At 37.3% G+C, this 16847-nt stretch overlaps 1 protein-coding gene across 1 annotated transcript; it reads right to left on the bottom strand.

Moving 5' to 3' along the window:
- Positions 1-11304: 11304 nt before the first annotated feature.
- LOC119255117 (peptidyl-prolyl cis-trans isomerase A-like) lies at positions 11305-11778 on the bottom strand. Its single transcript, XM_037522096.1, has one exon. The coding sequence runs from the start codon at positions 11776-11778 to the stop codon at positions 11305-11307; it is 474 nt and encodes a 157-aa protein (XP_037377993.1).
- Between the last annotated feature and the right edge of the window lie 5069 nt (positions 11779-16847).

Raw genomic sequence — 16847 nt, 5'->3', positions numbered from 1 at the left:
AGCTAAAGGCATTTTTGTGCTTGTGTTTTGAGACGAGAGGCATGATTTTGTTCTTTTGGTTATATAAAACTTATTTTTATATTAATAACATCTTGTATCTTGTATAATTCACCTGAATTTTAATACATGTTCTGAAAAAAATCATGTGACTCCAGAGTTCAAAAATACTTTGGGACTGTCTGTCCCATTGTTCTTTAAACTTTTAAAAAATCAACATTATTCCCCTAAATTTTAAATTATAATTAAATAAAATTGGTTCCAAATATGTAAAATGTAAAAAAAACACAACAATTATGATTTAAGTTCAAGGATTTAGGTGTCCCAGTCATCATTTCACCCCTTCACTGTCCCTCTTTCCTTCTCTAAAGAGGCCTCAGAGGAGCTTTCAAGAAAACCTGATAAAATTCATCCCAAACCACCCTCATAATGTGAAAGGATATGAGGTCCAGTTTGGCTAAATGATTTGCCCTTGGCTCTCTAATAAGTACTCATAGCCAACATACACTGGGTAATTAACCTGCATCAGACCTACTGTAAGCACTTTGCTTGGTATATAATGCATCTCCACGTCAAATCTATGTCCCCTTTTCATTGTCCTCATTTTATAAATGAGGAAACTGAGGCCAGAGAGCTTTAAAAAAAAAAAAGATTTATTTATTTATGCGTATAAGAGCTGGGGTACAGGCCAGAGGTGTGGAAGGTGAGAAGGATTCACCAGCGACAGAGTGGGGAACATGACAGGTGGATTTACTAACATACACTGCTAAGGGGAGCAGCAGGTGAGACAGGAGAGGTCTCCTACACCATATGGGGGTTAGCTCCCTGGCTGGGGATCAAACTCAGGCCAAAGTGATAATAGCACTGATATTTAACCACTATGCCAGCAGGGAGCTCCCAAGGCCAGAGAGCTTACATGATTAGAAGCAAATATAAACAAGATTCAGTTAACACTTGTGTACTATTCATCTGAAATATTACAATAAATTTAAAAATCATAAAGAAATGATACAATTGTGATGGATCATTCATAAATATGTTTCTAGGTAAGTGAAATTGTTAAAGGTGAGTTAATTAGAGTAAGAGTGATTAACTTTTTTACCTGAAGTCAGAAGGGTAGCTGAAAAAGATTATATTTGAAGGGCCAAGCCCAGTGAAGCCGATGTGTGCTTGAACTTACTTTAAAACAGAAGGTTCAGATCTTGTGAATTCTCACACATGCATATATGAAAGAAGGAATACCTTTTTTAAACACCATAAAGTCTTCAGATCAAATTTTAAACTCAGTTTAGTCAGATGTACAAATGATTGTTCTATCTCTTGGGGTGGCCTATAAAAGTGAATATTTGTTCAACATTTCAAGATCCTCAAATTGAAAGTGCTGTGTAAATACTGGGCCAGATTAGCTCGCCATGTGTCTCCCTGTGTGCACAGAGCTTTTACTGACTTCAACGGGTGGAATGTGGTGGGAGAATCTGGCTCATTATTAGTTTTCCTATTTTGATTTGATCAACTGTTGTCAATTACAGACATTGGTAATTACCCACAGAAAAGGAGAGGAGAGAGAAAAAACTTGCTATCATAATATTTATCTTATCAGTTATGGTATTTTCCTATATTGGAAAAAAATATTGTGGTGAATTGTGTAACACAGCAAATACTGATTTTACAGTACCCTTAAGGTGAGTAAATTTTTACTCAGATTTTTAAATTTTTCACTAAAAATCTACCTGATTACAGAGTAGGTCTATTTCACTTATCACTGTACCCTATTAACTTTCCTTTTCTCCTCTCTACCCACTCAGATTGGCCCCTTAGATTTTGTCCCCTGTGACCAACATCAATGTCCAGACCATTGTTGTCCAAAATGCTTTCTGAAATGATGGAAATGTTCCCTGTCTGCATTGTTTAATGCAGTGGATAAAAGCCACATGTGGCTTTGTGTGTGGTTTTTGAAATGAGAATAGTGTGATTGGAAAGCTGATTTTTTTTTTAATTTTAATTTTAAATAGCCACATGTATCACATTTCAGTGCCATCCAAACTTGTATGCCTTTATTAGTGTGGTAACCTGTTGACTGTTCTAAGAACTGCTAGGGAATTTGTCTTCTCTTAGATTAAACCAAATTAATCATCTTTATTTTTTCCCATTAAAATGTTTTATTGATGCATAGTATATATTAAGAGGTGCACATTTTAAAACTTCTGTGATTTTGCACAAACTGAAGCAACACTAAAATCAAGAGACAACATTGACAGCTTCCTGGAAGATTCCCTTATAACCCCTTTTTGGGTGTGAAGTAGTAGCTTCAAGTAGCAAAGATTAGTTTTGCTTGTTTTTGCACTTTATACTTGCCAAATAATGTAGAATATACTTTTGGCTTTCACTTGACCTTATTATTAAGAGAGATATACTGTTTGTTACTGATTTCTGTTCTTTTCACTGTATAGTATTTCCTTGTGTGACTGTATCTCAGTTTATTCACTTTACTACTGACAGACATTTTGTTTGGAGATACTGCCACAAATACTATAGTACTACATGTCTTTGGTGAACATATATACACATTGCTGCTACATACCTAGAATTGGAATTGTGAGTCATGAAGCAGGTATATGTTCATATTCTGTTGATATTGCTGAAGATACTTTCAAAACAGATCATCTAATTTCACTTCTTTATATTTTCTGTATTTCAGCAATAGTTTTCTATTGCTGCTTGTAACAAAATTCCACAAACTTATTATTTTAAAATAACACAGATTTATGCTTTTACAGTTATGGAGGTCAGACGTCAAAATGGGTTTTCTCCATCGACTAAAAGTGCTGGTTGGGTGGCATTATGTTTTTTTGTTTATTTTTGGCATTTGAATGCTTTATTTTTAGTTGTATTATTTTTTATCAAAGTAATGGTGGATTATAACACTGCATGTGATTTAGAGTAATAGATTCACACCTCTTCAGATGTATATTTCTATAATATACCTACCAAAGCACCTGTAATCTGTTACTATAGTCCACTGGAACATCTCTCCTCATTGCTTAGTACCCTCACTCACCCCTTCTTGTAGCCTCAATTATACAGTGAAATTTATGTCTTTTCCTTTTGTTTGCTTTCTTTATATCCCATATATGAGTAAAATCATCTGTGTTTCTCTGATTCTGTCTTATTTTACTTAAAATATTCACCTCCAGGCACATTCATGTTATTACAAATGATAAGCCTGGTTTGTGGGAGTGTTTGCCTAGGTTTTCTTCTGTCTTTTATAGTTTCAGGCCCTACATCCAATAATTTTATTTTAAGATTTATTTATTTATGCGTACAAAACTGGGGTACAGGCCAAAGGTGCAGGGGGGTGAGGAGGTGCACCAGAGACAGAGTGGGGAACAGAACAGGCAAATTGACTGAAATACACTGCTGAGGGGAGCAGCGGGCTAGACAGGAGAGGTCTGCTGCGCCATGTGGGTAGCTTCCTGGCCAGCCATGGATTGAACTGTGCTGCAGAGGCTGTGGTTAGCCTCACAGTGCTGTGCTTAACCCCTTGCACCACCAGGGAAGCCCCTTTTATCAATTTTGAATTAATTTTTGTGTACAGTGTGAGATAGTGATCTTGTTTCTTGTTTTTGCATGTCCTGCATTTTTCCAATACTATTTATTGAAGAGAATTTCCTTTCTCTAATGTGTAGGCTTGGCTCCTTTGTTGTAGATTAACTGTCCATATACATATGGGTTTTTTCTGGGCTTTCAAATCTGTTCCATTTGACTGTGTGTTTGTTTTTGCACCAGTACCATGTGTTTTGATCATTATAGCTTCGTGGTGTAATTTGAATATGGGGTATGATACCATTGTTCTTACTCTTTTTTTTTTTTAAAGGTTTATTTATTTTTGCATACAAGAACTGGGGTATAGACCCCAGAGGTGCGGGGATGAGAGGATTCACCAGAGACAGTGGGGAACAGAACAGGCAAATTGACTGAAATACACTGCTGAGGGGAGCTGTGGGTGAGTCAGGAAAGGTCTGCTGCGCCATGTGGAAAACCTCCCTGGCAGGGCGGGAAAACAAACTTGCGCTGGGTGGCTGTGGATAGCTTCATAGTGATGTGTCTTAACCTCTTGCACCACCCGAGATGCCCCTGTTCTTACTCTTTTCTTGTCAGGATTGCTTTGCCTATTCTTGGTCTTTTTTATTTCCACATGAATTTGAGTAAAGTTTGTTATATTTCTTTGAAGAATGCCATTGAAACCTTGATAAAGATTTCAGTGATTCTACATATTATTTTGTGCAAGGTGGCCAAAATTTATTATTTTAACAATAATAATTGTTCCAGTCCATCAGCAGGGAATAGTCTTCCCATTTCTTTATGCTTCTCCCTATTTTTTTTAACAAGGTCTTAAACAGTTTTCATTGTATATGTCCTTTACCTCCTTTGTTATGTTTACTTCTAGATATTCAACTTGTTTTGATGGAATTGTTTTCTTGATTTCTTCTATCTCCTTTTTATTTATAGAAACAATGCTAATTTTTTAAAATTGATTTTGCATGTAACCTACCACTTTTCTGAACTTTTTTATTGTTTCAATTAGATTTTTAGTGGCACTTTTAGGATTTGTTATATATTATGATATTTTATCATAAACGGATCTTGTGTGTTATCACATGCTTTCTCTGCTTTAAAATCAATATGTTAACATGGTTTATTTTTTCTTCTTGTTGATATGAATTAAATTTAATGAATTTTGGATTGTTGAACCTTCCTTGTGTCCATGGATAAATCCCACTTGGTCATGGTATATGATCTTTTTAATGCATTGTTGAATTGGAAACGAACAGTTGTTTTCAAAATTTATATGGAAATACAATGTATCTAGACTATACCAAGCATTCCTGAAAAAGAAAAATAAATTGTTCAGATTTACATTGTTTGTTTCTAAGACTCAGTACCCTTACTATAAAGCCATAATCATAAAGACTGTGTTCTATAGGATACTTGCATATAAAAAAGTAGAAAGTCCATAAACAGACCCATGTATATACAATTGATTGGTTATTGACAGGCTTCCCAGTAAAATATTTATCCATGCTTACTAGAAATGCTTTAATAACAATTGTTGTCAATCCCAAATATTGGTTAGTAAGCAGAAATCTAATACATGTGTGTTGCAGTATAAAATGGTAATGGCACTTTTGAGAAACATTCCATGCTTTTTAATGATAGGGTTAAACATCTAACTACCCTTTGGTTCAGAAATTCCATTCTTATCCGAATATATTTATACAGTAATGTTCATAGTAGCTTTCTATTCATAATAGATCCAAGCTGGAAACAAGCCAAATGTCCTTCAAGAGGAGAATGGATCTATAATACTTATTATAATTATACAGTAGAACATTATTTGTGAACTAAAAAATGCACAACAGATGAATGGATTAATGTCAAAACATTAGGTTGATTGAAAGAATATAGACATTATGATTTCATTTATATGAAACCAATCACAAATGAAATTATTCTGTGGTGACTGAATCAGACACTTGTTACTTATATAGGGAAAATTGAAGAGGCAAGAAAATTGTTTGAAGTGATGTAAATGTTTCAATTTTTTTTGTTTTGAGGTGTTAGTTATGCAAGTAACTACACAAGACTTAATGAATTTCATGAAACTGAAATCTCAATATCTAGACATTTATTTATATAAATTATACCTCAATTAAAAATGCTTTTTTGGAGTTGCCTATTTGTTTTCTCTGGTGTTATTTCTTTTGATTTATAGTTTGGTGGTTTTATTTCATGGAATTGACTTTCTTAAAATATTTCATATTATTTTCATTTATTTATGCATACAAGAACTGGCTACAGGCCAGAGGTGGTGGTGGTGGTGAGGGGGGCGGGGGTGAGAGGATTCACCAGAGACAGAGTGGGGAATAGAACAGGTGGATCGACTGAAATACACTGCTGAGGGGAGAAGCAGGCGAGTCAGGAGAGGTCTGCTGCGCCATGTGGGTTGTTCCCTGGTAGGCCAGGGATCAAATTTGTGCTGCAGTGGCTGCAGATAGCTTCACAGGTTGCATCTTAACCCCTTGTGCCACAAGGGAGGCCCTATTTCATGATTCTTGATTGAATGTCATATTTGTGTCAGAGAGTCCCTATTTACCTATTTGTTGGTATATTTCCATTTATTGTATTTTACTTATTAATACCTGCTGGTCCTCTGGCCTATACTAGTAACTCATTTTCTCAACATTGAGAATCCATTTTCCTCCTGACATTTGGTATTTTGGATCCTGCATTGTCTCTTTGGTTCATGTCCACACACTTAATGTTGCAGTCTTCCACAGATCTGTGGTGCTGTGTGTGTTTCTGTTATTGTTGTTAGAAGCAGGAAGTGACTGGTTAATCTGCTAAATTAACAAAATTATTCTGATTTTTGGGTAATTTAGAAGCTACTTCTACCTTTTGTGTCAGTTTTCTTCTGTGCAAATTTATTCCAACTATTTTCTATGTGGAGGAGATTTCCTAAAGTTTCTGGCCTAAATTTAACTTCCTTATGCATTTCCAGTATTGTAGCAAATTCACAAAGAAAATGGGTATATTTTCTGTTATTTGTGGACATTTGGGTTGGGGCTTACAGACAAACACATTTGCTCTATTTGCCATCTCGATCCAATTTCCCAAGTCTCTTTTGATTAACATCTGTGTTGCTACTTTATATACTGATGTACCCTCGTGAATCTCATCATTTTTATGAGACCCTATATAATGGTCTTTTGACTTGGTGGTGATGTCATCTTTGGGTGACCTCTTGGTATTTGAAAGGTAGATATTTGGCAAATTCTCAAAGATAGAGAATGCATCAACCTATAAGGTACAGGCAGTTTTGAAAAAGGCTATAGTTATTTGAACATGGTTGTGTTAGCAAGAAATGGGACTGATGTTTTAGGATTTTTACCTGGAAAGTTAACTATAGACAAAAAACCCCAAAGTGAGACTGTTGAAGAGTGCTACACCACATTGCCAAAATTTTTCCTAAATAACCTGTCCCTTGCCTATTTATCATTCTAATGTTGACCTAACACTCTAGGAGGCTGTGTCTATAAATGAAGGATGTGTTTGTGCACTAAATCAAGTGCTATTTGCTGAGGATACCATGACTTCCGTTTGACTTTCTTGCTGATAAAAGCAGATGGGAAAGGTTTTCTTTCGTTGTTTGCTTTCACATTAAAAACAAATACTCACTGCCAAAAAACAGGATTCAAGTTCTACAGCTCCTCCTCACAGCTGTTTATTTAGAGGTGGTCCAAAACTCTCCTAAGAACATGAGAAAGCCACAGGAAGCCAAGTCAAAGCATCATTTGCTAGCTCCCCCACCCCTATTTTTTTTTTTTTTGTCCATTGTATCAGGTTACTTGTAACATTGAGAGCTGATAAGGTACTGAATTCATCAAGGATACAGTTTATCGACAACTTTTCCATGTTACAGAGTAAGAAAGTTTATGAAGCCTACATAAATAGGCAACTTAGATTTAGTATTAAAAGAATATTGAAAGAAATTTATGAAAATTTAAAGGCTTTATAATGCCATTTATAATGCCAAGTGTAGAGATATTCTACACTTTAGTATTATAATAAATAGACATTAACCCAATATTTTTTTAATTGAGGTTATAAAAACAGAGCCAAGGTAAGGGATGGGTCATTATTTGTGGGTCTTCACCCATGTACTCTCAATTGCAAGACACCACTCAGTCTCAGGGTGCAACAGCAAATGGGGTTATTGACAAAGGGGATATTGGGAAAAAGAAAAGCATTTCTAAGGCCACCAATGATTGATGTCTCACCCCCAGATAGTGTTTGCAGTGTCCAGTAATCCAAAACAAAGGCTGCTTATGCAAGATGGCATTGTCCCTTCAATGAGAGCCTGCAGCTGGTGGCATACCAGCAAGCAGTTATCAGAATCCAACTCTTGTTAGTAGCTGGAGTTGCTGACAAGGGGGGCTGCTGAATTGACACCATAGCAGCCCATAGTAGAAATCCAAAGGCAAAACTGGACATCATCACATACCAGACCAGACAGTGCTGGAGGCAACATCACCAGGAGGTGGTGCTGGAGGGTTAGGAGTAGTTGACAGCATTCAGAGGTGGCCAGACACAGTTCAGCAGTGTTGGTCACCGCCATTCACCAGGAGGTGATTCCAGAGTCATCAGTTTTACAGCTCTTTGAGAATTGTTGGCATAAACACAAACAGCTCATTTAGAGACACTGGGTGCAGACAAGTGGTATTCTTTGCAGGTAATGTCAGGCAGGGCTGGAGGTAGGTGTAGTGGCTAAGTCTCTGTGAAAGTTTATAGAGGTCTTGAAGTCTACAGAGATCTTGGTGATATCTGCAGATGTCTAAAGAATTCTCTGCTAAGGACTCTGGAGATCTCAAATCCTGATGAATCTGTTAAGGGTATGCAGCTACCTACTGAATGAATTTTTTTGAAGCTCTTTGATGAATGAAACAAATTAGCTACTTCTCTGCTTCTATCTTCTTCAGGTTCCCCACCATTCAAGCTTTATTGGGCTGTTTAAAATCCCAGCTGTTTGGTGCTGGTTAAGCATAAATAGGACCAGTCTACTTGCAGTCCTCAGTGGTCTTAAAAACCTTGAATGACACCAGTGAAAGCTTGAACCTGATTGGCCCATTGAGAATTTGAATCTCATTGGTTCCATTTTCAATCTCAGTGCTGTTGCCTTATTCAAAAGTGAAATGCTGGCCACCTTTATAAACCTGACCTATGCTGAGGTCAGGGCAGCCTCATCAGCACAGGGGAGCCATGGCAGGAACCGGTTTCAGAGGGATGATTACTGCATCTAGCATGCTTCAGCAGGGCCAGGTATAGTGATATAGTGGTCCCCCACAGCAGAGGAGCCACCTGAGTGCAGGCTGCTGCTCAGAGCCTGCCATGCTGGCCTTGCATGTGATAGGCCTCTCTCCTGGGCTGGGGTAAGCCGAGCCACTGGAACCCTAGGACTAGCTTGTTCTGGAGTAGGGCAAGGAAACCATAACGCAGCTGCTTGCAAGACTGGCCTGGGAGGCTGCCCTTAGGCTGCATTCTGAGGCTGAGGTAGGGCCCCTGTAACAGTCACATTGGTTTGTAACTTTGTATAAGTTTATTTATTATTATTTTTTAAAGATTTATTTATTTATTTATACAAGCACTGGGTACAGTCAGAGGCGCGGGAGGGTGAGAGAGAATTCACCAGAGCCAGAGCGGGGAGCAGAACAGACAGACTGATGAAATACACTTCTGAGGGGAGCAGCGGGCGCGGCAGGAGAGGTCTGCGTGCCATGTGGGATGCTTGCCAGTGGGTCTGCAGAAGAACAAGCTCTGCAGAGGCTGCGGGCAGCTTTGCAGCCCAGTGCTCAATCGCTGCGCCACTGGGGAGTCCCTATATAAGTTTAATTTGTACAACATTTTAATTTGACTTCTGTATACAGTATATTGTGTTGCCTGTTTCAAGTCTAGTTTCCATCTATCACCATACAGTTGAACAGTTGACGTCCTTTTGTATTTTGGCCTCTCCAAACTCCTTTTCTTCTGGTGATGAGCAAACAAAATGAAACAAAACAGATTAGTGATTAAATCAATCGTTTTTATGAAATAGAATTTTGGTGTAGTATTTATAGCTTCTGTAAAATAATGTGATAGACTCTTCTGACTTTATTATGGTAGTCACTGAAAAGAGTTTAGAATCCCATAATTCTGTAATCCAGAGGTTAACATCTTAAGCATTATAGGCACTAGATTTAATTCTCTATTTTAAAGATTATATACTTTTATCAATATATTTTATTTTTATTTAACATTCTACCTTCAACAATATTTTAATAGACAATTTGTTAATATGAATAAAATTTTCCCCTCTGTTGAGCAATGTTTTTCTCTTATGTAAATTACAGTAATATAATCAACATTGTTGCAAATATATATGTTATTAATGATAAGTGTCTAATAATATTATTTTCTTGGGGTTAATTTTGAGATGGAGAACACTTTAAAGAGGTGTATTAGTTATCTAGTTATAGCTTTTGCGTCCCAAATTATTTCTAGGATATTGCTGGTTCTAGGAGGTGAGTCTGTATTTCCTTATTCTCTCTTTAATCCAAATAGCATTTCCCTGGAAGTTGAAGACCATTCTTCCATCAGTGTCATAGTTGCATTGCATTATTGAAGCTGCCAAACCATTTTCCAGTATCCATTTGAATAATCTGAACATTTTCTCAGGCTCTTAGTAACTCCTGACAATACTTAAGTTATTCCTAGAAAAGCTGAACTAATTTATATTGCCTCCAATGTTATCATAACCATTATTGGATATTATTATTTCTTTAAATTTTTTGATCAATATTAAAAATGTCATTTAGGTGATATTTTAACTGACATTTATTTGTTCATAAAATTTCCCAACCTTTTGCATTTCTTTTTGTGAAATATACACTTAGGCCATTCATTCATTTTTCAAGTGGTTTATGTTTTATATCTATGTAATTTTGGTTAATTAGAAGCATGTGAAAATTGACACAAGGCATTACCATATTTCTAAAAAGTGTTCTACTTTAAAGTATTTTAAAAATTTATTTTATGAACTAAACTATTTACGTATATTTTAGTAAGAAAATGTGTTTTCTTTTTGAGTGCTTTTAATTTAGATCATATTTAAATTTTTAACTTTTATTTTTTTAGATTTTTTTATTTTTATTTATTATGCATTCAAGAACTGGGGTGTAGGCCAGATGTGTGGGGATAGGAGGAGGTGAGTGAGAGGATTCACCAGAGACAGAGTGGGAAGCAGAACAGGCAGATCTACTGAAATACACTGCTTGGGGGAGCAGTAGGTAAGACAGGAGAGGTTTGCTATGTCATATGTGGTTTAGCTCCCTGGCCGGGATCTAACGCATGCTGCAGTGTCTGTGGACAGCTTCATAGGTTGCATCTTAACCCCTTGTACTGCCAGGGAGGCCCCATGAATTGTTAACATTTAAATAAAATCTTTTCATGCTATAGACAAGGCTTAGTTGGCTAAATTGTGCTTTCATGGAATAAATATGCCCATATGCACAATTTTATGTCTTTTATTTCTTTTTTTATTGCTTATTTCATAATCATAAACTTAACTCTGTAATTGAGCTATTGATAGACTTGGGAGAGAACAAAGATTATAGGATATTTTAAGAAGATGGGGATGAAGGAGTGCTCTCATGAGCGACAGAAGTTAACGATAAAACACAAGTCACATTTATTAGATTTGTCTATAGTCAGCAATCATAAATTCTTCTTGCTGGCTTTGCCATTCCTAGACCCACAGACCTCTATGGCTTCTACAATAGTAATGCCGTCCTTTACCTTGCCAAGGACCACATGCTTTCCATACAACCACTCAGTCTTGGCAGTGCAGATGAAAAACTGGGGACCATTAGTGTTGGATCCAGCATTTGCTATTGACATGCTTTCTGAATCTGTATGTGTCAGGTTGAAATGCTCATCATCAAATTTCTCCCCATAGATGGACTTCCTGTCAGTGCAATTATTGTGTGTGAATTCACCATCCTGACATGTAAATCCTGGAGTAATTCTGTGAAAGCAGGAATCTTTATAACCAAATCTTTTCTCCCCAGTGCTCAAAGCACTAAAGTTTTCTGCTGTTTTTAAAGCTTTGTCTCTAAATAGCTTATAGTAGAAGAGGCCAAAGGGCTCATGGTTGACAGAGATGTGGAAGAATATGGTGGTGTTCATCATGGTTGCTGGACAGGGGATCTCCGGCAGTGGTGGCATCTGCATGGTGTGTAATTTTTTTTATTTCTTAATTCTTCCTTCAAATAATATCCAATCACATATTCTCTGTTACTTACAGCTAACTTTATTCAGATAAAATTTCAAAATATTTTGTATGCATTTAGCACTAAGCAGTGATCTGTATTTAATTTTTTAAGACTTGTTTAGATTCTTTTCTTTTCTAGTGTCTAGCCTCAAAATTTTGTAATGTCAGAAGATAGGCCATCCGAGATTAGTTGCATTTTAGGACTCCCCTGGTTTGAAGTTACCAGACTAGGCTTAGCAAACAGGTTTGAAGGATTTGATCTGATGACTTGGAATTGTAGGTGCTGAGTTTTTGCCCAGACTGAATACGATGCTATCTATTTTGCATTTCAAGCAAACTAGCTCAGTTGAGTCCATGGATCTGTCATCAAATGCAGCTCTGATTTCAGCTTTAACTTATCTAAATATAGACTTACTGTGAGTGACAAGATCCTAGTAAATGGCATTCTCTGCCATCCTCTTTGATATTGTTTCTAGTATGATGACTCATGGCTGCTCTACTTTGCCCTAGAAACTGTTTAATTACACTTAGGGACTTTCATTGAGTAAAAGCATCATTGACAGATCAGCTGCCACCCTGACAACTTGGATTGTTATTCTGCTGTCTAGAGATGACAGTGTTTACTTTTCAGACCCTGACCATCTAAAGGGAATTTCAACTGGAATTCTATACAGTCTGATGCTGTCAGGTGGAAAGACAATCAAAATTTTGTAAACACAGATACTAATGTCTTGGCTTCTTGATGGGAGCCCATAAAACTCACTGTTAAATAGCTATATATTTTGTTTTGTCATAAACTATTTGGTATGACCAAAATAACTACCTCGTTTAATTTTATATTATATTCAGCTAACAAAAGCATCCATGAGCACAGCTTTGACTTGAAACCTACTTGTTACAATGTAACAAGTAATTACAAGAACTTGAACAGTGGACTCATTTAGGAAGCAGTTCCTTTTGGTTTTGCAGTGATGTCCACTTCTTTGAATGACACATACCTTACAGTCACTAAGTTTGGTTTTTTAGGCTTTCATTCAAAAGGTTACCTAGTGGCTAGAAATGGTCATGAAATACCTGATGTAGGCATCAGTTGTAAAGTGATCCTTCCTTGCCTTGAGTGACTTTCATATTCATTTCTCACTTGAAACCTTTGCATTCTGAGTGTACACTCAGCTGAAAAGTGATGCCAGTGAGGCGGATTGTATTTCACCCAAACATGTTTTCAGAATGGTCAGAATGCTTTTCTTTCCCCAGATGGGGAACACAGGAGGCTTCTCACTGGTAGGTTTTACAGTTGAGAAGACTGACAGTGCTTTGCTCACTCCCTCTTTTATTTTCATGGGTGGAAATGTGAGGGAGCAAGTTTTAAAAATCATGTAAATCTTTCAGCAAGAAAAATGCCCTTTCTTGAATCTTTTCTGATTGCTACTTTCCCATCACCAGCTCACTTTCTCTTCCAGAATCATTGAAGGTTAACTACTTCATTTTGGAAACCATGGATTTGGGAAAAAATAATGTTCCAGAGTTTACTGTTGCCTTTGACTCTTGCAAATCAGTTCAAGTGGGTGGAAAATACTGTGAAGGTCAGCATTTGGTTTGTAAACTCAGCCAGAGGCAGGTTGTTACTTAGGTTGCCTAGTCCATCACGAATCTGCACAAGCAGCACTCCTGTTTTCTCATGTCCCAATGGTGGTGCTTTTTTTTAGTACCACTCTGGAGCAAGTTATGAAATTGAAAAGGTGATCAATTGATAATTTATCCTTACAAATGTCAGGATCCCTTATGTCTGGACTGCACCCTAGGATCTCACAAGGCCACTGACTTTAATCTCACTCTGGACTACATGAGGACTTTTGTTGACCTTAGGCATATTAGCCTTCATGGGCCCCTTCTTCCATTAAAAATATTAAAATTTTATTTTAAATTGTAAGATGTAAGGGAAAATATAATCCAGATTGTTTAGGATATATTTATTCATATTACATTCATTTTATCTTCTGGTTTTAAAATAAGATAAAAAATTTCATAGGATCCTAGAAGTTTTACGCTCCATAGTCATTGTTTCATCCTCATTTATTTGACCAAATACATTTTTTAACAAATTTTTTTCCAAAGATTTATTTATTTAACAATACAAGAACCTGGGGTACAGGCCATAGGTGCAGGGATGAGAGGATTCATCAGAGACAAAATGGGGAACAGAACAGGCAGACTGACTGAAATACACTGCTGAGGGGAATAGCATGCGAGACAGGAGAGGTCTGCTGCACCATGTGGGTAGCTCCCTGGCCTGCCAGGGATCTGATTCATGCTGCAGAGGCTGTGGATACCTTCACAGTGCTATGTCCTTGCACCACCAGGGAGGCCCTTGACCAAATATGTTTTTATTTGTCCTTTCATTTAGGCTATAAATATTCCTTTAAGTCAAGCCCAGGTCTTGCTGTATTGCTGCAAGACCATTTCACATGGGATGTTACCTTAACAGTCAACTGCCAGCTGGTGATTTATCTTCACTGGGAAAAAATCACCCTGTATTATGGTTTTTTACCTAGTTCTAGCATTACTATTTGCTAGAACCCCCAGTACCTCGGTCAGCCATTAAATCTGACTTCTGGAATACCAACAGGCACGGAATACACTTTAATTACATCAGCTGTGTTATTTGTAGTACCAATTTATTTTCCAAAGTGACCAGTCCTACTGACGGTCTCTTGAGCCTGACTTTCTTCCTTCCGTCTTTCATTGCAGCATTGCATTGCAGCTTCCCTTACTGGGAAATCTAACAGTTACTTGCTGATTGCTGGGAAGATGATGTGGACAAAACAAGTATGCTAATATTGATATGAGCACATTCTATATCTTAGAAACGGTTGTATTCTCTGTGACAATTTAATCTGAGTTAGAACTCTGGGTCTCCCTATGCTCTCTCCAGCTTTCCCTTCTGTACCCAGAAAAGTTGTTTACTTCACCTGTGGTCACTTTTGTTCATAAAGTAATTTAGCAAACACTTGTTAAAAGCTTTTTTTTTTGGTGCCTTTGCTGTGTACTCCCCTGTTGTCCACAGACTATGAGAGACTGGGTGCTCTGCAGTTGAAATTACAATTTAATACTTGTTTGCTTGTAATTACAAGGCATACCACTTGTAATACTTTTGTTTGGTCTTTGATTATAAAAATCATACACTTTTTTTTGGAAAAAGAAAACATTCAAATAATAGCTTAGTATAAGAATGCAGAAGTGAGTTTTGTGTTGTCTCCCTGATTCTACTGGTTAAATTTCTTCCATTTAAGGGTTTTTTTTTCCTTGTCTTTTTCTCTGTTACATCCAAATTTTTGATTTCTTCTTTACTCTGAAACTTTTTATTATCCTTTTATTTTTTTCTTTTAAATTTTTCTTATTTTCTACTTTCTTTTTTCTCCATTTATTTATGTAGTGGAAGAACTGGGGTAAAGGCCAGGAGTAGGGGTGTGTGTGAAAGGATTCATCAGAGACAGAGTGAGGAGCAGAACAGGTGGATTGACTGAAAAAATACACTGCTAAGGGGAGCAGCAGGTGAGACAAGAGAGGTCTGCTGCACCACATGTGGGTTAGCTCCCTGGCCAGGGAACTCAGGTAGTAGCACTGATAGTGCTGAGACTTAACCCCTAGGCCATCAGGGAGAAACATCTACTTTCTTAAGAGTTTTTCCTATCAATTGTGCTGACTCAACAATTTTGTCCTTGAGATTTCTGTTTGTGGTTGCTCTCTTTTGATTTTATTCTTTGTATTATGTCTCTGAATATCAGGACAGAGGAATTATACTTAATTCCTTTGTATTATACTTAATTAAAAGTGTAAATGCCACTTTTAATATCCTGGAAAGAAATTAATATTGTACATTTATGTATATCTCCATCTTATAAGATCTCTACTACTTTAATGATGTGTCTTTGCATTTCAAACTATGTGTTCAACTTTTATGTAAAGAGTGAAATTATTTTACATTGTTTTGACATATAACTCCCTTACATATTTACCTCTGGAAGTTGAGAAATCATTCCACTGGATATGTAGTAGGTGTTTGGTGTCTCCCACTTACCCCTGCAGCGTACCTTCCCTTTATCTTTCTTACTGTTTTTGCCCCAGGAAACTAAATTGCATGCACCATAGCCCAAAGTTTACTTCTGTACTGGTTTCCCATTGAATTTGGTCAGTGAGGAGCCTGGGAAGTTGGAGACAAAAAGAAAAGTCAGGTTGATGCAACCTCCCTGCTACGATACTGTGGATTGGTCATTGTCCTTCTTTTGATTTTTTTTTAAAGATTTATTTATTTTTATACAAGAGCTGGGGTACAGAATGGAAGCACAGGAGGGTGAGAGGATTCATCAGAGACAGAGTGGGGGGCAGAACAGGCAGACTGATTGAAACACACTGCTGAGGGGAGCAGCGGGCGAGACAGGAGAGGTCTGCTGTGTCATGTGGGAATTTCCCTGTCCGGCCGGGAATCGAACCCTCTCTGCAGAGTCTGTGGACAGCTTCACAGCACTGCGCTCATCCCACTGTGCCACTGGGAAGGCCCGATGTCCTTGTTTTGAACACTACAGCTCCTGGCATGCAGCCTACACCATGACCGTCTTCCTCCACATTGTAGTGCCCGATTCTCTCCCTGTTCCTTCTGTCCAGGGATTGGTAAGGAAGATGAGAACGCTGAGATGTTTCATTTTTCTTCCTACACTCTTCCCACACCATAATAAATAGTTGCTTTATTAAATTCCCCTTAATTACTTAGCCTGAGTGTACCATATTTTTCTGCCAGCGTGCTTAGTTGATATGCCATGCCGATTGAAGCTATTCAGAGGATATTCCTTAGGTTTTCCTTTTTCTCATAAAATAGATTTTGTTTGCTGTTTATTTTAAATTCACTAAATATAATTGCTGCTGTGGTCTTCCTGCTGAATTCTCTGCTATGAAAAGCCCTCCGTGGACTGTGGTGATGTTGGCAGTGAGG

The sequence above is a fragment of the Talpa occidentalis genome, unplaced genomic scaffold (assembly GCF_014898055.3).
Source record: "Talpa occidentalis isolate TD23 unplaced genomic scaffold, MPIMG_talOcc4v2.1 talOcc4.3, whole genome shotgun sequence".
In the NCBI taxonomy this organism is placed as follows: Eukaryota; Metazoa; Chordata; class Mammalia; order Eulipotyphla; family Talpidae; genus Talpa; species Talpa occidentalis.
Note: the sequence above shows the minus strand (reverse complement) of the source record. Positions and strands in the feature narration are given on the sequence as shown.